We start from the raw sequence: 23,541 nt of genomic DNA, 5'->3' as shown, positions 1-23,541 counted from the left end.
TGCATGATGAATACGTGTTACAGTGATGAGAGGGAGGAAGGACAAAAATGTTTTATTGTTTGTAATAATTCTGACCGGTATGCTCTAGTCTTTCATTGATTCATTTGCACCTTGACAATCGATAAGAACTAGTTTCGAAGTTTGTGAATTACATATTTTTTATCCCTTCAATCGACAATTTATTTATTTTCTCCATTAACTAACTCAAGCTTATGAAGAATTTTTCATTTCACTTTACTCCCATCTTCTCTACCATAGATTGTTTCTATTTATCATTAGATAATTTTTTAAAAACTTTCAGTGATGTTGTTTTTCGCTGATGGAAGTGGAACAGTCTGTTTTTAAGGTGTTTAAATTATTTTTCGTAAATCACATTTACTTTCTTCCATATCTGATATGTATAGAAAGATTCGTTCGTTAAAATTCTCGAATTCTGATTTTCGATGTTTGCAGAATAGCTGAATCCATTTTTGGGGATTTCTGAAAAATATCTGTGATGGTGTGTGTGATCCATCTTTTTTAGCTATACGACTTCAATTTTGGAAAACTCCCAGGAGAGCGCCCCCTCTGTAACTCCAGAATGACATTCTCTTTATCATCAAGAGTCATCTAAAACCGCGTTTCTAGTAATGCAATTTTGAAAAATTTATAAGAGAGAGCCCCTGATTCCCCCCTCTTTCCTTAACACGATCAAAGACAAGCCTAGAATTGCGTTTTTGGAGCATCAATTTCAAAAAATTGCCGGGGGAATTGCAGTTTGGAAATTTAAGAGAAGCGCTCTTCTCCCTCCTCCCGACTCTCATCAACATTATTAAAAAGTCGTCTTAAATTTGGTTTTTAGGGCTTCAATATCGAGAAAATTCCGGGAGAGCTTAAGAGAACTCTTTTTCTTAACGTCACAAAGGTCGGCTACAATTGCGATTTTAAAACTTCAGTTTCAGAAAACTTCTTGTCTCCAACTTGAAACTGCTTGTCTCCAACTTGCTTTTGAAAATTTTCCAGGGGCGAGCCCTAGGATTTTTTTTTCCTTAAAATTACCACAGGTAGTCTAAAACTGCGTTTTTAGAACTACAATTTTAAAAACAAAGGAAAGCTCTCCTTAACGCAACGGTAGACTATTTACAATTGCGCTTTTAAAGTTTCAATATTGAAAAATTACTTGGAAGAGGTCACCAAACCTTTTATTCCCCTTACATCACCAGAGATCGTGTAAAACTGTGGCTTTAAAATTACAATTTCGAAAATTTTCGGGGGAGAAACTCCCCGGACTATCTAAGTGACAATAGATTTCCGTTTCACGGTTCATATTGTATACATCTAGTAATGGCCCCATCCCAAGCCAGAAAGTTGTCCCTGTAATTATTCATACGTTTGAAGAAAAAAATAATAATAATAAGGTGTTGCAAAATTCAGGGGTACCCAAAAACTTGTCTACTCAAGGTCCACGTTTTAAAATTAGGGAAGGCAAGGCAGGTCAACAATCCAACAACATTTCAGTTCAAATGGTATTTGTTAGCGCTACCCCTCCCCCCTCTCGTGAATTTCAATGGAAATTATACGCTCTAAAAACTGTTATGTTTAACCCAATTCGAAACAGGACCATAGAAAGTACTTTCTATGGTCCTGAATTCGAAAGCGAGAAACTTTTTGGGGGGAAATTTGCGCCATTGAGCTTGGGGGGGGGGGATGGGCACCCCTGCTGTACGGTACGTATACTACGTATAAGTTTATTCAATGTTCAATACATGTTTGTGTTTAACAAATATGTGTGTTGAATGGCGGTACAAACAGCCACAAAATTATGGTGTCCTCACAAACAGGGAAAAAGGGCAATTGCATACGGAAGGGGAGCATCAGAGCTCTGAACTAATTTGATAGCAAAACCTTTTTACTAATAATTAAGCTGAAAGCTCTCTGTCCGGATCTCTCTTTTTCTGTCAGGGATGTGGATAGCGCCTAGACCGTTCGGCCAATTTTCATGAAATTTGGCACAGAATTAGTTTGTAGCATGGGGGTGTACACTTCGAAGCGATTTTTCGAAAATTCGATTTTGTTCTTTTTCTATTCCAAAGAACATTTTCTCGAGCAAAATTATCATAAGATGGACGAGTAAATTACAAAGTTATCATAACGTGGAACCGTAACATGGGAAAGCCAATTGGCGAGAAATTCATCACACATTATTTGTAAATGTACAGGCGAACCAAAAGACCTTTTAATTTTTCTACTACAGGCAAAGCCGTGAGAATGCCACTAGTATTTGATAAATCGGATCAAAGTATTGGGTTGTTCGGAAAGTCATTTCGTTTTTTTTTGGGGAACATGAAAGACAGTTTTCGTATAATGAATAAATATTTTATTAAATTATATATTGGCCATTCTGGTCCAACACCTTTTGCCATCTTTCTGGCAGTAACACAATTCCCCTCTCATAAAAGTTTTGGTCCTTGCTGGCAAAAAACTGGTTCAGGTGGTTTTTGACATCTTCATTTGTGGTAAAGGTTTTGCCATCCAAAAAATTTTGCAGGGACCGGAACAAATAGTAGTCGGAAGGCGCCAGATCTGGAGAATATGGTGGATGTTGCAGTAAGTTCCATTCAAGCTGTAAAAGTTTTTGGCGAGTGACCAAACTTGTGTGAGGCTCCGTAAGGACATGGGGCACCCACACATCGAGCTTCGAGGTTAAGCCCATGCCTTTCAAATGGCCATAAACAGTCGAATTCGACAAATTTAATCTCTCACCGATCTCTCGTGTGGTTATTCGCCGATTTGCATCAACTAATGCCTTTATCGCATCTTTGTCAGCTTCGACCGACCTTCCAGACCGTGGTGCATCTTCGACATCAAAATTGCCGGATTGAAATTTTGCAAACCAGTTCTGGCACTGGCGTACTGTTAACACGCCTTCTCCATACACATCCGTCAATTTTTTTCTCGCTTGGACAGCATTTTTACCTTTTCTGAAGTAAAAAAGTAAAATATGACGAAAATGCTGCTTATTGCTCTCCATATTTAAAAGGGCACCAACCAAAAACTACTGCGTAGAATTAATAGAACTTTTTCACACACAAGCCTTGCAATATCAGTTCTCAAGACATATAATGGTTATGCGGCTTAAGTGTGAAGTTGGTTTCGAAAAAACGTAATTAAGTCCTCTGACGGGAAAAAACGAAATTACTTTCCGAACAACCCAATAGATACCAAAATATACTTTTATTGTTAGAATTATATCGGGAATTATATTAAGACACTTATAAATCTTCTTATTGATGTACAGCTGTAAAAGAATTTTTCTGTGTCATGTTTGAAAATATATATCGCTGGCTGCTGGCGTGATGGTTCGGCGCTGGACTCCAACGCCTGTGGACCCAGGTTCTGACCTGGTGTGACCTGTCGGTGGATTTTCGAGATGCAGAAAATCATTAGCGCCCATGTCGTACGATTATGTGACGTGTAAAAAAACCCGTGAGTATTCGTTTGCCTTAGAATTCTCTCGGTAAAATTAAATTTCTAGTGCAATTTCACATTAAAAAAAAAAACAGGTGCCTCCATCTGGTGGAAACTCGGCGTCAAAATTATCCGTGCCATTGACATCCGCAACTTAATGTTGGCACATGAAAGACGGATGCCGTATCGGGGGATCGCACTACGTCTTCTAAAAGGCTAAATAGCTTAAAGAACACAGTCCCATTAGACGGAAAAAAAAGTTTGCAAATATTAAACTTTAGATAGGTGCTTACGGCACCAGAATTTCTTGCGTAGGCTGTGCACAGATCTCAACAATTTTCACTATGCATACAGAGAGTGTATTGCATCCGGCGTGTGGAACGCTTATTAGAACAAACATATTAGTAATACAGCAGCGACAGTGTCTCTACTGGAGTAAGAAATATTTCAAATTTTGTTTCACAAATGCTCGATATGGGAAACTTTCGTGATGTGCAGGTTTCTAATCTAAAGTCTAATTCTTGTTTCACTCGTTGTAACATGTCACGATCAATGGTCGTCCGTTTTCCAACAAAATGGAGCACCCCCCTGTCTGACAGATATTTGCCATTTCCTTAATAAGGAGCTTCGTGGTAGGTAGGTACGAGGTTGAATGACGCGATTCTGACGACGACGATCGACTTCTTCGCACTCTTCGGACCTAGCTGCATTTGATTTTTTTCAATGATAAATCAAAGATCGCGTGTTTGTACCCGCACGCCACGTGATTTACATAATTTGCACCAAACTGAATATCATACTATTGAACGTGATATGTCACTACGAGTGAAACAAGATTGAGACTTTGGACTTGATATCTGCGCATCAAAAAAATTTCCCAACATATGTGAAAGAAAATTTCTAATGGTTCTTTTTTCAGTTAAGTCAACATTGGTGCCGTGGTAATACCTTTTTTTTAATAACCTTCCAAACCCCAGAGAGACTTGCGACAGAATCTAAATATATATCCGGACACGAGAAGCATATTAAAAAGTTTTCGTTTTATCAACTAGAAAATTTAATAGATTTTTACAAAAATATCATAAAGTATCTTCTTCTGAATGAAATAAATTTAGGAACTATGTAAACAAGTTAAAGCACGAGAAAACGCATTCAGAATCTTAGAGCAAATTTTAAAAACGACGAGGGAATATTAATAACAGTTTGAGCAGTATACACACGAACCTTTATCATTATTCTCTTTTGTAACTTTCTAGCAAACCAGATAGGGATGTAGGTAGTTTATGCAAAATAGCCGTCTTTTGTAGAAAATAAATAGAAAAAAAAATCAGCTAAAATATTTGATATCTACTTGCTCTAAATACTTGTGATACATGCCAAGTATATCCAGATTTTAAAATATTTTCCAGACGCTCAAATGCTTTCAGAATACTAATTTTCTTAGACTGTATTAAGAATAACGATTTTAGCGTAATAATTTGGAACAAAATCCTCAGATACGAGTTTACAAGGTCAAAAGGGCCGAGTTATGAGTAAGACAGAAAATGAAGAAGAATTTATCATCATGTACGTGTCAGCTTTTTGTTTGTTACTTTAAATTCACACCTAAACGGACTTGTTCTCCATCCATCTACGATTGGCACTTAAGAAATGTTTTAAGCTCTGTCACGTCTTCGTTCGATTTGTTGTGTCAGCTTTTTTCACACCTAAACTGGCTTTTTCTTCATCAATCTACGATTGGCACTGAGGAAATGTTTTAAGCTCTATCACTTCTTCGTTTGATATTTGCAAGAGATATTTATCAGACGATGAACGATTTATCAGTATGAGAGCAGAACTCATTGCTCATCTTTTATTTTTACCAAAACAAATTTATTTGTGTTATTGTTTTGAGTAAATGTGTGCTTATTAGAATTTATGCCATACTAGTGGTACCCGCACGGCTTTGCCCGTAATAGAAAAATTAAAAGGTCTTTTGGTTCGCCTATATATTTACAAATAATGTATGGTGAATTTTCTCGCCAGGCGGCTTGCACCCATGTTACGGTACCACGTTATGATAATTTCGTACCTCGCCAATTGGCTGGTGCCCATGTTACGGTTCCACGTTATGATAATTTCGTATCTCGTCAATTGGCTTGTGCCCATGTTACGGTACCACGTTATGATAATTTCGTAATTTACGCGTCCATCTTATGATAGTTTCGTTCTTAAAACTGGAATAGAAAAAGAACCACATCGAATTTTCGAAAAATCGCTTCGAGGGGCACACCCCCATGCTACAAACTAACTTTGTGCCACATTTCATGAAAACCGGCCGAACGGTCTAGGCACTATGCGCGTCACAGAGATCAAGACATCCAGACATCCTCCGACATCCAGACATCCTCCGGACATCCAGACATCCTCCTGACATCCAGACATCCTCCTGATATCCAGACATCCTCCTGACATCCAGACAGAGAGACTTTAAGCTTTATTATTAGTAAAGAAGATAAATTACGTCATTTTAAAATAATACATTTATTTCAGTTTGGAGCTTCCGTCTCTTTTTCTTGACTTGTTTAGATACAGATGTTTTAGAAGATATTTAAAAACGCTTTAGGTCCGTTCCACGGAAAAGTCACCATTTCGACCCGCGCGTGACAGCTATTTTATTTCACTAAAAAGTAATAGATTGAAAGGTAAGTAACAAAACTTTTGTTTGGAAAATCCTACATACGTTTCTGACTTCTTCAGAAGCAACAAAATCTGAAGCAACAAAATTTTGTTCAATACCTTTTTTAGCGTATTAGCTGTCACGTGGGGGACAAGGTGGTTTTTGTAAAATGGCTTTTTTAGGTAAAACAATATAAAAAACTGAAAACATGTGTGATCTTACCTGAATGATACAGAGAGATTCCAGAATTTTGAAAAGCGTTATGTGACACTTTCCACTCTAGCAGGGAATCCGAAGAACAAGGCGTGACTGTAATTGATATCGGCCGATATCCACCCTCAAGTACGAAAAACAACCTGGAAAAGGGAAATAGTGTTGATTTCAATACTTTGAAGTGCAAAAAAGTAAATATAGGGTGGCTATAATTAAGCGACCCTACTTTAACGTAGTCTAATGACGAAACTATTGCTCTGTAATTGAGCAAATTTTGTGTACATCATAATGATGAATTGAGAAAATGCTTGAGTTAATGAAAAAATAGTTCAACATTTCTCCACCAGAGGGCGCTTTTAATCGAGCTACACGTTCATTATACATTTAAGATGGTTTAAAATAAATCTTGGAACAAAACATGTTCAGCATGATGGCCACCATTTTCCTCTGTCTTCTGGAATCGTGAGACAGCATGTTCTACGGTTAACCGCAGTGTTCTCAGATATGTGCTGCGGAAATGCCGTGATATGCTGTATTTAAGATCAGGCTAAGTTCTAAAATTATCGCGATTTATAAGATGTTTCAAACGGTTCCATGGGGCAAAAAGTCCCATGGATGAATGGGATAATAATGTATATTCATTGAAAACGCCCTCTGGTGGCAAAATTTTTAAATATATTTTTTAACCGCTCAAATTTCCGTCTCTTCATTATGTTTTACACAACATTTCGTTAATTTCTGAGCAGTAGTTTCGTCGCTAGACAACTTTAAAGTTGGGCCGGTTTTCTTTACGGACACCATGTACATGTTATGTTTTATACAGTGAAGAAACAGTTTTTTTCAAAAAAAATTTAAGCTTAATGCTTTGTTATAAGGTCCTGTCAGAGACTGTAAAGTATCTTTCAAAACGCACGTTTATCATTGAAATGTACCTTTTACGCGAGGAAAGGGTTTAATTTTCTTATCTGTTTTTAAAATAAATTTTATGCTTCTATTTTTTCTTTGATAAATACGACGAGGAAGTTTCAAAGGCTCTGATTTATCATGGGTTACAAAATAAATAACTAAATAAATGAACTCCAAATTGCAGATGAAATAGAAGTTAAGTAATCATTAATGACATAATTTTCTTATCGCCCCATCAACATTAAACCACATTCACATGTCAGATAAGAATAAAGCGAATATATATATTAACTAACTAAAATGTTGCAAATTGCAACTTGTTAAGCCTTAAGTTTTAAAATAAGGGTTTTAAGTTTAATGAAGTAATTTTTCTCGTAGAATACATTGCTTTTCTTTTTTTTTTGAAAAATTCAATTTTTTATTCACATTCCTCGACTGCTTTGCTTCCGCATTTTCTGCTTCATCGAGCTAAAAGTAATTACTGCACGTTTTCCAATTTCATTCAAAACTGAAAAGCGCAAATTTTGATTTCTCATTATCAATTAGTAGAGGGATAAAATCTACGTGGAGGTATTCTGCGCAGATACATTTAATACTTCAACTCTCCTTGCCATTGCCGAGCTTTACTCGCCTATCTATCAATTTATATATACTTATACCGTATATACATACGAAGCATCTAAAAGCAAAGGGATTTAAGTGTCGCAGCTCAAATTTAGAAGTAACTAAGACAAATAAAATTAGAAACTCGCATCTGTTTTGAGACAAGAGATGGTACTAGTAGGTTCTGGCAGACTGGGCAGTCCGAGGAAAAATGATCGATTGCAGCTCCAACTCCCGGAATTTTAAATTTTCGACTCCGACACCTTTAACTCAAAATCAGTCAGACTCTGACTTCGCAGCCCTGGCAGAGTTTTGCACTCCAAACTCTTAGAATTTTAAAGCCTTCTACTCTCAATTCTGACTTCTTTGCCCCAAATTGAGTCCGACTCCGACCCTGCTGGCTGGTGCTGCTACACAGCATCAATTTTAAAAAAAATCAATGAAAACCTACTAGAAATTGAACATTGCACGCATTGCACTTAAAACTTAATAAAAGTTTTCCTACATCGCTTCGCTTCTCACTGCATCACATGAAACCTTTGAAATTGCTAAATTATGCAAACGCCTAACAGATGCTATGAAAATACTAAGCTCAAGTAAAAACAGGAAAATAGAAGTAATATTTCTCATAAAAAGATTCATTGTTTTGAGCACCCCCAAGTCTGTCTGCTGAAAGCGGGGACAAACAAGCAAATGCGACTCTTCTTTGAGAGGAGGGACATGAAACAATGCGTGGTATGACGAACACATAGGAAGACTTTTCGGTGTGGGTCATAGGAGACTGGCTCCCTGATGGGGGAGATTCGGCTAATTGGCAAAAAGAGGGAGTGATGAACCCCCGCAGAGTCCATTACTTGGTAATGCCTCAGACATCTGGCGAAAGATCATTCTGGGTTGCTGTAAATGAAAATCGCTGTCATTTGACTCTCTAGGATTCGGCCTACGTCCGTAGAAGAATTGTATATTATTCAGATAAAAAACATTGATAAACTCTCTTTTCTCAAAAGGAATACTGAAAGAAAAATAATAAAGTATGTTATCATTGCACATCAAACCATTTTCTTTCCTGCAGTATACATTTGACTCTTCAAGTTTGCTTACAATCAATCAAGTTTTTTGCTGGAATTTAGGTTTCACTAGTAGGAAATGACACCCACCTCACTATTAGGATATTGCAAAAATGGCCCCCTTTAAAAAATTTCTGATTTTTACTAGTCTTATCCTTTTATTTGATTCCAGTTATGTAAAAAACAGTTATTGTGAAGTTTGAGCTCAAAACTTTAACTTTTAGAGGTAGCTCAACATCCTCAGAGTTCTGTAATATTTGATTTTAAACAATAGACACAAAAGGAAAGCATAAAGCCTAAGAAAACAGTACAGCTTTATTTCATTTAAATCTTGAACATGTTGTAAGTTTAAAATTATAGAACAACAAATAAACTTTAATCACAATGGATGTGATTGTGCTAGTACCAACCAAACTATTTTTTGCTATCGGTATAAGCGTTGAAAAGTTTTTTGACAGCCTGCAACAAAAATTGAAATTGATCTTCAATGATTCAATCAGATCAAGATTAAAATCAGTTCAAGAAATTCTTGATAATCATCTCTTGAGTAAGAGTCAAACAGCATTTTTTTTAAACAGATTGTACACTGTAGTCTTTTACATCAGCCACTTTTCCTTATTATTGAGTTTTGTAATGCATTTATCCTTATCAATGAAATCCCAGCAGGCCTAGAGTATGCTACAGAGAAGTACTTTTGGTGCAGAAGAGTACCCTATGCATTTATTGAAAAATAGCACTAATAATCATTTCCATAATGTGGTGTTGTCATTCCAGAATTAATTATTTCTTTCTTTTTTTTTTGTACCAGTAAAACAGGTGCTATTGCTTTTTCCAGTATTAATGCGGTCAAGACGCAGCACTTTGTCAACTTACAAAGAATTGGACATCAACAGCAACATTTGACAAAAAATATTTGTATATTTACGGAATATGTTTCACGGCTAATGTGTTGTTGAAACTGTGTACATAAAAATAGCAATTTTACAATGAAAGTAATTTCTGCTAATGGAAAAAGCAATCATACTTGTGATTAATTCGGTTTGTCAATACACTTATATTCAGCAATGATACAAACTTCATCTGCGATGAGCTACCTCTAAATATTGTTCAAATGTTATAACATTTTGACCCACTTATTTTCTAATACATTGGAACTAAATCGGAAGATAAGATTCAAAAAGATTTTAATTTGGAAATGTTGCACCATCCCACTCACCATTATGTTATACGAATGAAGAAATTTTGTTTCATGCATGTTCAGCATGAATGCTCGCTTGAAAAAAGTTTTTATGCTTCACGGACTAATGAAATTTACTTGTAATTTAGCAGGAAAAAAAATAATAGCTACAATTTCACAAAATATTATGAAGCGCTTTTTTTTTGGAATATGGTAATTTCGCTATTGGTACAAAAAATGTATATTGTTTCAAATATTTACAAGTATTTGGTAACAGATTCATTAAAAGTCAAACTAAAAGCGCTTATAAAGTACGTGTCTACCAATCCCATGCAAATTCTTTCGTTCTTACCCATTGGAAAATTATCCTTATATATTATTTCTGTAACCTGTTTTTGGTTTCTACGTGAGATTTTCCTCAATTCTTGATCGATTTCTTTGATTTACACCTTATTTTAAAGCTTATCGTGCTGGCTACTGACGAAAAATAGACCCACGGTCTAAAAATATTTTTTTTCTGCCAAAAAACCTGTTTTAAAGAACCATAAAGAGGTTTTCGGTTAAATTTATAACTTTAACTTGCACGATGACCGACAGAGCTGAATAGCTTGATCGGCAGAGCGTTCGACTGGTAACCAGGAGAATAAGTGTTCGGGCCCACGTCCGGACAATCTGCATCAAAAAAAATTAGAGAAATATCGCGCAATACATAAACACTTAATACAGTCAATAACTAATATGAGGGATTAGAATAAATGAGAAGGAAGCGCTCCAGGCTGTTATGAAAACTGGATGTAACATGCAGCAAAATTGATTCTTTATTCTAAGGTTTTTTTTTTTTTTTTAAAGCTTTGGCTCCGGTAAGAAAATTAAAAAATAATGTAAGCGAAAATATAAGTATCAGGTTTAAGATTTCAGACTACAATGGAATTGTTTTTTGTTCAGAAAAAAATAATAAATCGTATATTGAAATATAGAGTTTTCTAATGAGTTTTTAACTCTTTGTACAAATAAAAAAAAAAATTGCTACCTCAATTTGAAGGGTAAACTACATTTTTTTCCCTTCTTTTTGTATAAAACAAATAGCATATCACATTTTTACTACATTCGAATAGCTACGCTTAAAAAAGAGCTTAGTTCAAATTATTTTGTATTATAACCGTGCAGTTAAATGATGAACAAGTGCTGCCATCTAAGTCATAACGGTTCAAACAGCCTGCGGTAACAAATTTTCAAAATTTTCAAAAATGAAAACATTTCTCTTCAATATCTTATCCTATGTATTATTCCCCGCTCATTTTTAAACTTTTCAGGCTGGCTAATCGCGAAAAATAGACTTACGGTTGAAAAATCAAATTTTCGGAAACGCCCCTTTCTGTTTCAAAACCTTGATGCAGCCTGAAGTTATTATGCAGATTTTTTTTTTTATAATGCTAAGTTCTAATACAATATTAAAATTTTTACGTCGCTTTCGGCAAGAAAAAAAAAAAAAAAACCTGTGTGTGTGTGTGTGTTGATTTTTCTTTTTCTTTTCTTTTTTTTTTTTAAATAAAGCTTAAAAGCACTGAACTTAGTTTTTCGGTTAAATTGATAAGTATTTTTCGGTACAGCGTTGAACTTCGGGCAAGCTCGAGCTGTCCGACATAATAGTAAATTTTGATTAATATTACACATTACATGTACTCATAACATACAAAAGATAACACACGTAATAAAATAAATGCAATGGGAATGCCACTTGGTGTTTCGACTCCTTTATGCAGGCTACAGTTATCATTCGGATAAGTTGACTGTTAATCAAAGGGTGTTCTTCCTTTTTTTTTAAAGCTTTGACTCCATCCAGACCACTCAGCATAATGTAAGCATAAAAAAGTATTAGCTTTGCCTCAAGGAAATTCTTTTTGTGCAGAAAAACATTTTCATTGTATGCTGAAATGTAGATGTTTCTAATAGCAGTGTTCGACCTTTTGTACAAATGAAAAAATACGACACCAAATTAAAACTACGAATTTTACCCAGTAAACCTTTAATTTTTTATTCGCGCAAATCCGATATAAAACAGTAAAATTATTATCAACTTCATTAGTAAGAAATCATTTTCTACTTCTCTGCTTTCTGCAGAAAAAAAAAAAAAACAGTTTGTCTTCGTTCGAAAAATTACACTTAAAAAACGGACTCAGTTCAACTGGTTTTGGTTTTGAGTTTTAAGTGTTCTATTAAAAGAGAAATATGTGCGGGCATTTAAGCCGTAACGGTTAAAGCAACCTTCTGTGTGAAAGAGTTCAATATTCAAAAATAAAAATATTTATTTTCAATCTAATTTATTACTTCTCTAGAATGTTTGTTTCAATCGCTATGTGAGATCTTCGTCATTCTTTAATAAAATTCCATGCTTTACGAATAATTTTAAATCGTATCATGCTGGTTAATGACAAAACATAGAAGCATCATCTTACTATTTTTTTTCGGCAGAAAGCTTCACTGTAATTTACCAAGGTAGTTCCAAGAGCATTATTGGAAACATAGCCAAAGCTAAGCCAAAATTGCAAGTAAATGACGAGAATTTTACCCGCCTGCAATTCTTGCAAAGCAAAGTAGTCCACACTCATTCGCTCCCTTTGGAAGCTTAATTAGCATGGACGGGCCATAATTGAACTGAAGCCGATGCACTTTATAAATACGTTCAGTTAATCTTTAAACTGGGAGCTAAAAATACTTTTGACAACAGTGAAAAGTCTGCATTCATGCGACTTGTAGCAATTCAGGAAACTTTTTGACACGAATACTTGATTTTTCCAGGAAGTGGGTAAAAACCATTAAAATCCCGAAACGTAACTCGGAAGTACTCAGTAACGTTTCGGATTTTTTTTACATTGTTTTTGCTGTTTTTTACTACGCATTCCTTGAATGAATAGCGTTCGAAAAGGAAGGCGCAATCGCTAGGTTTGTTGGCGTGTCGGGCTGTGAATCAGATTGGCGCCAATTCGAATCCGTGCCAATAAATATCTCTTCAATGTTTCTTTTTTTCCCGTCAGATGCTCCAGGACTGTATTTGCCACAACCTGTTTTTTCACATGCACAATTATTGCTTTTCACGAGTCACTACTCAGCCACACTTTTAATGATATTTAAGTTTTCATTGAAAATATGTACGACCGGTGAGCGATGATCAAATTATCACAACGTTGTATTTAACGAGGTTTTGTTACTGATGGCTTTAAATTACATGCCATATCTTCTGCGCTTAGTTTTTTTCGGTTCTTCTTTATAATGTTCTTTAAAATTTTTAAAGAGCGAAATGCCTTATGAAACGATTCGAAGCACAGTGCGGAGTTCCGCACGGGTCGACTAGTAAATCATAATGTTTGTACTCTGCTATTCATTTCTGTACGAATTTATCCCTAGTCATGCATTTCCAATAGTCAAAAATAACATCTGAGAAAGAAAAATCTAGCAAACGAACAAACGAACAGAAAGTCACAGAACATTGAACTTGTCCAAACGAAAGAAGCACTATCCCTGATTGCACAAAATGCCACGGCAAAATTAGTGACATCACTGTAAGTCACAATTGCGGCAAAGTGGCAGGATCGAGACGTATTACAGGAGAAACACTCTGACATATTTGTGACATGTTTTCCGTGACTTTACTGCAGCATCGCTGTAACAAATAATTTGTGACCTGTCATTTTGAGACATTTAAAAGAGGTCATTGCAACATCACTATGTGATGTTGCCTGGACGGACATTCGTCAAGTGCTACAACCTATTTTTAACCTTACAGTGACGATTCGTGACCATCAGTCGACGAAGACACTTCTAAACAGTCACGAAACTGCCATATATACATGTGACATATTTAGTCACTGTGCTATTAGGGATAGAGTGGATAAAACGATCAGTTAGAAGGGTACTACTTGTGTAACGTTGAATCGTTCTTTATCGTGTTTACAGATCTAACGTGTGTTCACAAAAGGTGAAAAGTGATAGTGGCATTCACGTTTGCTACTGACAAAAGTACATTAAAATACCATCATGTTTACATGAATTCCGTATGAGAATGCGTTATTTTAATTGATAATTAGACGCTTGTTCAATGGGTCTGAGTAATTCATTTTGATAAGTTCGAGATTCAAAGATTTATACTGCACAGATCAGCCGTCATTCCTCAATATCATATTCACATCGTTATGTCCTTTTCATATGCCGTTGTTGGAATTCGGGAGAATTATCAATTGATACTGGACTCCGCTATCATGTGCTCCGAGCATTAAGGCACTCCCACTCCGTCCTTTTTATGAAAAACCAATACTTTGCAAGCGGCGTCGAAAAACTTCCAGACATTTGAGAAAAGCACTTTACTTTTTGTTGCTTTCATTGACAGAATGAAATGAAATTTTTCTTATGAGTTCACTAAAAATATTTTTTATATATGCTACAACAAATTTATTTACTTATTGTCCTTGACGTATAGTTGCAGTTCTCGTGTATCATTGTTTTTGCATTTTTAATGTAATATCATCACTGCTTTTGTAGTACATCGAGTAATAAATACAGAACAACAACCTTTAAGGTTTTTCCAATAAGGTTTTTGTCCAACTGCCATAATGTAATGCGGCATTCCTGGTCTATACATTCTAGCAAATAACACTGATTTCATCATTTTTAATTCAACATGCTTAATACATTAGTTTTAAAGACAAGTGTAATTTCAAACACAAATTCGCATATTTACTCAGGCGCGGTTTACACCTATGATGTAATTTAAAAAAGCCAAATTTTTTTGCTTTTATTTTATTGATTTGTTAAATTATTTCATTTGACAACGCTTTCTGTGCTTTGATGTTGCAGAAAATATGCAATGGATATACTATTTTTTTCTCATGTGATTGTTAATATTAAACATAAACAAAAACTTCATTAAATAAACCTCTATTTCTCCAAGCGTTCCACTTGGAAAATGTGCAAATCGAATACTATATAACTCGAAGACAAAGTGACAAGAAACAAGCTCTCCGAAAAAAATAAGAAGCGAACTTTTACAGATGGAACACATAAACGGGGAACCAAGCCCCACTACTTGTGTCAAAATTGCACCGTTCCTTCCAAGATGAAGAACACCCTGAGAGAAAAAGAGGGGATCTAAACTCAGAATGCAATATTTCACCTGCAAGGGAACCTATTAGGATTCCTCAAGATGTCCCAGACTGGAATAATGTACCATCCTCAAAAACACTTAACGCCAGAGTGCAAAAATGAAGAATGGCTCTTCAAGCCTGAAAGTGTGCCAGTGACATCGCCAAAACAGCAATAAGTTTCTAAAATTAGGCGACCCTGGAATAGAAGTGGTCCAACGAAACAAAACAGTAGCTGCTTCATCTTATGATTTTTTTTTCTACTTCTTGATCCAAACTTTTTTCCCTTCTTTTTCTTTATTATCTTACAGGCACACAAGTTGTCTGCCATTTGGTGCTCGAAGATAACATCAAATTGCAGACCTTTAAAATTCCGCTAATGTTCTGCGAATTCGTCTGAAGATCAGTTATGTATGTTTTAATGGATGCGATTAATAATGAGATTTTTTCTGACTTCCTTTGTGAAATTCTGGGTCGTTAGCAGACGAGATGCAACGAGCGAAAAGGAAAAATTAATATGATGGCTAGCGTATGACATTTTGAATGGATTCTGGTTTGCGATTTGATGAAATACTGTGTTTGAGTCAGTCTAATGAAGGAAAACCATATGTAAACCGCAAAATATTTTCTGCAAGTGCCCTTTTTTGCTCCTTTTTTTTTTGGTTTCTTCTGAAAAAACAGGTTGTTCTGCTGGAAAACTTTTGGAAGCTCTCAGATAAATTGTTATTTACATTAAATATACCATTTTTGTAAAATAAGTGTTCTAATAAAAATATTAAAACCGACTGAAAATTCTTCTTTTAATAGATCTCACTGCATAAAAGCAGGACTGCGGAGTCAAATTGTGGTGTGAAGGAATCGGAGTTAGAGTGGATGGCTCTAAAATTCCCGGAGTCGGAGTTGATCTCTTTTCCTTCTAACTCGCAGTCCTGCATAAATGCAAAGGAAAAAAACAGCTTCCACAAATTGTAATGTATTAAAAAAAAACACTTATGCTGCTGTGAATTTTGATTAGTGATTTAATGTATTTTATATCTTATTCACTTGTTTTATTTGAAACAAAATTACTAACGTTTGCGTAAAAAAGACCATTGAATTAATATTCCCGAGATTCAACTACATTTAGATACAGAAACCCTTTAAAATTTTTAGGATATACAGAAGTGGTAGACCATCAAGATCGTTAGCGCACACCACCGAAACCGATGGAGCAATTTCCCAAGAACAATATCCCCCGAAAAACAGCCTAATCTCTCTAAAAACTTAAACGGTCTACTCTTCACGATGATCCTCCCCCCTCGTTCTTGTAGTTTTCAGGTTTTGCTATCTAAATAATTTACACCTACCAAAGACATTTTCCGTGAAAAATTTGACTTTTTAGGAGATTTCATTCATTAAAAAAAAAAAAAAAATTGGAAATTTTCGGAATTAGCTGAGTGATCTATATGTAGGTTAGTTTTGAAAAAAAATCTGACTGAAATCAAATATAAAGTAAAAGGGCACAGCAAATGAAAACTCATTAAATAGAAAAAAATAATCGACTCCTAATATTTCAAAATATAACTCAGTTACTGAATCAGTATAACTTATTAGCAGCAGTCATGTTTGTTTTGCCATAAACTGTATCACATTTTCACGGCAAACAAATTTTCAACTGCAATTTTCCTAGGGAAATAATATGCTCCTCATTCTGTTTTAGATTTAGCAACAAAAATTAGAAGAATTAATTTCTGATTTTAATAGACTTTAAGGCATTCCACTTTTAATTTTTCATGTCTACAACTTTTTTAATGACATTACCAAAGTGTCAATCCACTAGAAATCACCCAGACCGTGTTGCTTAATGTTTTTGATTTTCCTAATTTTTTCAATAGTTATTTCCCTCTACTAAGTGAGTTCAAAAGTATTAAAGGAAAACGTTTTAGGCTCATATGTTTTTTATACGCCATTTTAAGTTTGCTTTGTAACTGTTTTTTGAGCAAAAAAATCTTTCACGTAAATGCACCAAACTCGGTTAATTTTACAGCTATCAAGACAAAATGAAATCCAGCATCATCAGAATTCTGCCCTAGACACGCTGTTATCCCTCAATATTATTCAAGGGGTGGGAAAGGCGAAGAGAAAAAATCACAACTATAAGCAATTTAATGACTGAGACTCAACTGTTACTATAGTAATAGTGCATTAAAGTTGACCAAAAATTGCATTTTCGCAAAGTTTTAAATAAAATATCTCAAAATGAAAAATGTCATACTTTTGAACTTGATTCTTGTGAAGGAAGACGTCCACTTCAGTGTCTTCTGGAATGACTTTGTTGTCATAAAAAAGTTCGTGCCTGTATTTTGAATAATAAAGAGATTTGTTATGCTTGGAACTTAGTAAGTTTGGATGCTCCTTGGCGGTTACAATAGACCACAGCAAGAGGAATAGTACTTGGAGAGTAAGATTTGACTCCGTAAGCAGCATGGTGTTTACTTTGAACCTATGAAAATAAAAGCATTCATTAATTCGACACACGCCAATGCTACTGAGCATTTTGGGAAAGGGATATTAAAAAATGAAAAGAAAAAAAAAAGTACATGAACATAAAACAAAGAATGAAATAAGAAACGAATGCAGACGGTGTTTTAGAAAGATGAATTATTCTGCAGTGTATCAAACTGTCACATCTACTAGTAAACTGACATTTATCAAAATTGATTAAATTTCATTCATAACATCTGTACCTCAGAGTCAGAAGGACGTATGTCACATTATGGTAATTTTACAGGAGAGAGGAAAAACATTTTTCTGGCGCATGCAAAAGATGGAACGCGCACCATTTTAACCCTCGTAAAAAAATTAAACGGATTTTCTTTTTTCAAAAATTACGTCCACATGGCTCGATATCAGGCCCCTTCATATACGAGCCGGCGCATCAGCTTAAGATCAGCCATTTTGGATCGGTGTTTGAGTGGTTGTCTTTTCTGGCGAGTTATGGCGTTTGGTGATTGTTCACACACATAGCTGCACACACACACACACACACGTGAATTGTTATTAAATAAAATAGTATTTACGGAAAATTTGGCGAAACACGAAACTTTGCTATGGTAACCCTAGCTCCGCAACAATGAAAAATCCGATCCAAAATGGCTAAACTTAGGCTGATGCGTCAGCCTATCTATATATCGACTGTAGCTCGATTCGGAATGGAATTCTACATACTATGTCACAACAAATAAAAAATCGAAATTTTTGGATTTACGTTAGTCTAGTTCTAAGGTACAGAATTAATGAGTGAACTTTTTTTTCTAAAACTAAAACACAGGTTTCATGAATTAGTCTACCAAAACCCGTCCCTTTTTTTTGCATAGAACGGCTCAAATTCTAGTTGTGAATATCTACTAATATTAGTTTAGACTAGTTTCAAAAACACCATCGTGGAAGTTCCTTTAATTACCGTAAATTCACAGCTGCGGAGTCCAAGTGAAGTTGATTTTGGTGTAGAGCAGTGGTGCCCAACCTTTTCTTTTGACCGAGGAACACATTTCATATTAAGATAAAACTTCTGAGCCAGATCGCAGATCAAAAAATATTTGAAACATACATATAAATATATTTGATTTTTCTTTCTACATATCATGTGAAAGCATGGAAAAGGGGGAAAAGACCAAGAAATGTGGTTATTAATTACTAAAAATTTATGTTATCAATACGAAGATTCGATGTTCGTTTTAGAAACCAATTTCTCACCATTTGGCTTCAAATTTGCAAAAATTATTCTAAAAACCGAATGAAGATGAACAGTTGTGTTTGAACGTTCCAGAGCATAGTTTTCGATTAGTGATACTAAACACATCAATGGGGCACATTATTCTTCGCGGACCAAATATGTTCCTGCGGGCTGCACCCCTTCTTTGCGTTATTCTAATATGAAATATTTTCAACAATTAATTTATATCACCTTATAAATATTCTTTCATTAATCTTTTCCCTTTATTTAAAAACTACTTTGTTCTAAGTACTAGACAACAAATTCAAAAGTAGGCGAACACAAACAAACAGTAAATAATTTTAAAATTTTAAATGAAAATGATCAAATAAGCTTTGGACTACAATATAGTTAAAGCGAAAAACAATGTAAGTAAAGCACAAATTCTGAAAAAAATACATTACGATACAGAAAGTATTTTCTTCAGAATTTGTGCTTTATTTACGTTGTGTTTTCACTTAAAACAAATAATGTCGATGAGCCAAAGGAAGTCGACACTGTCGATATAGTTTGCGATGCAACTTGCCGTTCTCCGGCAAGAGTTAAGAATTTTGTTTCCAATATTTGAGCTAAGTACTTTGTGTGAATGAAAATTTAATGAAAATTTATCGCTTTTTCTGTGTGTCTTTTTCGCTAGTTTTGATGTTTCCTTGAATTTTCCAAATGCAGTGCAGAAATTTCGAATATCTGTGTAATCAATGATGAAAAAAAAAAAAAAAAAAAAACCCTACAAAATGTACGATTGATTGAAAAACACGAGTTAGTCGATTACTAACGCTAAAAAACCGAAATAAGATAAATATGAATTAAAAAGGAAAACTTTTCGCTGTATTCGCGGACGTAAGAAAGTGTTTTTTGGAACTCTTCAATTCTCGGAAGAGGAAAAGGAATCGGTTGTTCAATATTCCCTCTTCCCGAACGAGCCTCTACACTCCCGCATTTAAAATGTACAGATACAACGTAAGCCAGGAAAATTAAATTACTCTCCGTATCTATGTTTTCCCATCTCACATGACGGGCCCCAATATGTTGTTTATCAAACTATCTTTTTTACAACGTTTAAGAAATTCAGACTTTTGTCTTGAAAATTCAATGATGCTCGGATAACACTAAAATGATTCTGAATTTTTTTTAACGCACTGAAATTACAAAAAAAAAAAATAATAATAATTGGGTGATTTTTAAAAATATTCCGACACTTGAAGCTCAAATAATCTGCGCACAGGTACACGAGAGTTCAGTTATAGCTATAACCTAGCTATAAAGTGTATTGTTGTTTTCTTAAATTATGTTAATTGTGTTAGCTGAAAGGGGTTTCTGCGAAAAAATCTTGTTAGCTAGAATTTAAAGTTCGTCTTATTATCACCTGCACTAATTAGTTGGTTAATGGAATATTTAAAACTTCCACTAAAATTTTCTGAAGTGCTTCATAAGAATTGCTTGAAAACGAAACGCAAGCTTATTTTTCTTTTAACGTAATTGCTTTATTTGGAAAAATATTTCGGAAATGAAAATAGTTTAGTAATTTGTAGCTCATGCTTAAATAATAATGACATGTTTTTAATTTAAACCTGTTACTAAAAAACAACTAAAAAAAAGAAAAAAACTGCACACATGTTTACAGGTTTTTGACAAAAAGGTGAGGCAGACATAAAAAAGTTAAAAAATAACAAAAAAAAAAAAAAACCTCCGTGCTAACACTAAGCAACTAAATCGAAAATTGCTTGCATGAAGACTAATCTGCATCAACAAATGGATCGTGATCTTGTTTCAACAAAAAAATAAACAAATAAATAAATAAAACTTTAAAAAAAAAAAACAAAAAAAAAACCGTCATCGTCATTGAAAATGCATTACATCAGGTAGAATGAAACAATCACATCATTTGTTGTGTTTCAGACAACAGTTGTAAAAAGTAAATTAAAAAAAAAAACATTTCTTTTTTAATTTGCGTTAAATTAATTAATATCGTCCCACATGAGGTTCAGGTAGCCTATAAAAACAATATTACAAAACTCATTAAAACCGGCAAAATTAAAATTTTCCAAATTAGAAAAACTGTTTTGAAGTCATGGTAGTAGTGCCGCTGACAGATATGAATGCTTTGATTGAGAATAAGTAAATAAATAAAAAAAACAACTAAACTCTATGAATGAATAAAGCTACAAATAAGTTCTACAAATGTTTCAATTTAAATGAACATTTTTTTATCAACAGAATGCAATTTTAAAACAGAGCGGGGGAATAAAAACATTGAAATGTGTTCATCAATTTTGGCGTACAACGAGCCATTTATTTTCCCTGAGGCCGCCATGTTGAACAAGCAGTGATATAAGTCTTCTTCCTATTGCTTCAACATGCTAAGCAAAATCATCTGAATCAACTGTTTTCGATCTCAAAGCTAAAATACTGATCCAGTTGAGTGAAAAAACACGTATAGCACATGCATTGTTTCAAACAACAGTTGAGTCATAAGTTATGCTTTGTTTTATGTTGCATTAAGTTAAACTAATATCGTCTGATATAAGCTTAAGGTATCTCCCCGTCCGAAAAGTACAACTAATTTGACTTTCAATCATAAAAAAAACTGCAATGGATTTTAAAAAAAATCAAGCTGTTGTGCACGTGGTTGAATTAGAAGAAATCGTCTTGATTGCTTATCATTGTGTGCAGTTACTCCACTTTCGAGGATAAGTCGATGTAATTTCCAGGTAAGAAGTTATTTTAATCTACATTAGCTTAAATACCTAAAACGTTGAGAAATAACCCGCTTTCTAAAAGCTTATTTTTACTTTTAGTTCAATTTTACGTCAAATCTAATGAAGTCATGCGATTGTGTAATCTGCGCTTGCGATGGAGATGGTCAGGGACTTTAGTGTACTAAAAAGTTATTTTTGCATTAAAAAAAACGACTTCAAAAAACAAAAAGGAACTAAAAAGCAAAAAATAATTGGTCATTTACATACGATTTCCTACCCAAACTTATAAATCAAATCTATTTCGAGTTTAGTTAAATTAGTGTTTAACTATGGATTCCTATAAACTACTACCTAACGTAACTGAGTAGGTTTAGTTTTAAAGACTAATTTCGCGTATAGTTAAATTAGTGCTTAATTCAGGATTCGGTGGGTTGTCAGTTACGTTAGGTAGTAGTTTATAGGAGACCCCGACTTCAAATGGTTATTAAAAGGTAAGAGATCGTATCTAATTAGTTAGGCATTAAAATAATTCATCGTATATTTATTAAAATCTGTGTTTATTTTATAATTGGGTGTCTAGTTTAGTTGATTTTTGTACTGGACTTTTTATACTAAAATGAAAGAAAAAACAAAGTACAAAATTTTGCTAATGCTGGTTCTACAGCATATGAGTGGTAATTGATGCAAATTTAACAGCTTAACTCCATTTTTAAAAAGATTTTGATGAAGTATGTACGCAAAAACTTTCCCCAAAGAAACACTAAGAATTAAACTTACATTATTTACCTCAAAGTATTTTGAAATATATGATGATAATAATTTCATTAAACAATTGATCTACTAATATCTAAACACTGAATAACTCAATACATAAACTAAAAGTTATTGCTTGTGCTAAATAATGTTTAGTAAACAGATATACAAAGTAAAACAAATAATGGGTTCCTTTCCAAAATTTTAAAAATATTTTTTTTCTGAAAAAGCATGCTTAAAAACACAGGATCTGGCCATTTTTTTAAATAATTTGTTCAAGTTTAATATTTTAAAAAAATTACTTGAATCGGTGCGCTCTCATTGGTTACGCCACAGGGCAAATATTTAATTCGCATCTTTATTCATGTGTATTGGCAAAGATATGGTTGATAGCAAGCGTGTAGCGCAATTTTAATTCGCTTCTTGATTATCATAACGTGGGAACACGGTAGACAGATGTGCCAAAGAGCATCATTTGTGACGTCATCAAGACCACGCCTTGTTTAAAAAATCGGACATTTTAAAATATTAATCAAAAAATAATTGTTGGAAAAACGAAAGTATTTTCTGGGTCCATGTTATTATTATAATTTTTTTTTGCTTAGTCTATCAATTTCAATGACAAAAGGAACTACTTTTGGCTGAAGGAAACAATCCCATTATGATCTGAAAGTTTTGACATTTCTGATTTTTTTTTTATAATTTCTAGTTTTGGAATTGGAAAATAAAGTAAATAAACGAAATATAAAAAGTGGAGGGGCGGTTGCACACCCGTTGCCCCCTCCCCCACCCCCGAATCGCCGCCACTGTTTCTGAGGCTTAAATACTTCCATTTGTTTGTAGGTAATTGCTCCCTTTGCAACTCAAACGTATATCAGCTCGTCCAAGGTCAAATATCAAGTTACTAGATCCACACTACAGTTTTCCCTTTCAAGTATCTTGAGGTTCACGTTCTTTGTCCTAAAAAAAGTTTTTGAAATATATGCGCTTAAAATAGGTATCGGATTAACCCAATAATATTAAGTGTGGCTTATTTTTTCAGTTGCATTGTAAAGGTGTACAAATGCAACAAATGATTTTTGGTAATCCGAGTGACATCCAGTACAATCACTCTCATTCAAAAAATGT

General features: G+C 34.3%; 1 protein-coding gene across 1 annotated transcript in view; it reads right to left on the bottom strand.

The window, feature by feature from the left end:
* LOC129222087 (protein NDNF-like) overlaps positions 1-23,541 on the bottom strand; it is a 150,495-nt gene that overhangs the window by 32,236 nt on the left and 94,718 nt on the right. Inside the window, exons 2-3 of the mRNA XM_054856518.1 lie at positions 17,462-17,689; positions 6,329-6,462 (exon numbers count right to left, since the gene is read on the bottom strand). Of these exons, the coding sequence (XP_054712493.1) occupies positions 6,329-6,462; positions 17,462-17,673 (346 nt within the window). The 5' untranslated portion in view covers positions 17,674-17,689. The remainder of the gene's footprint in view (positions 1-6,328; positions 6,463-17,461; positions 17,690-23,541) is intronic.

The sequence above is a fragment of the Uloborus diversus genome, chromosome 5 (genome assembly GCF_026930045.1).
Source record: "Uloborus diversus isolate 005 chromosome 5, Udiv.v.3.1, whole genome shotgun sequence".
Classification (NCBI taxonomy): Eukaryota; Metazoa; Arthropoda; class Arachnida; order Araneae; family Uloboridae; genus Uloborus; species Uloborus diversus.
This window is presented reverse-complemented; position numbering and strand designations above follow the sequence as displayed.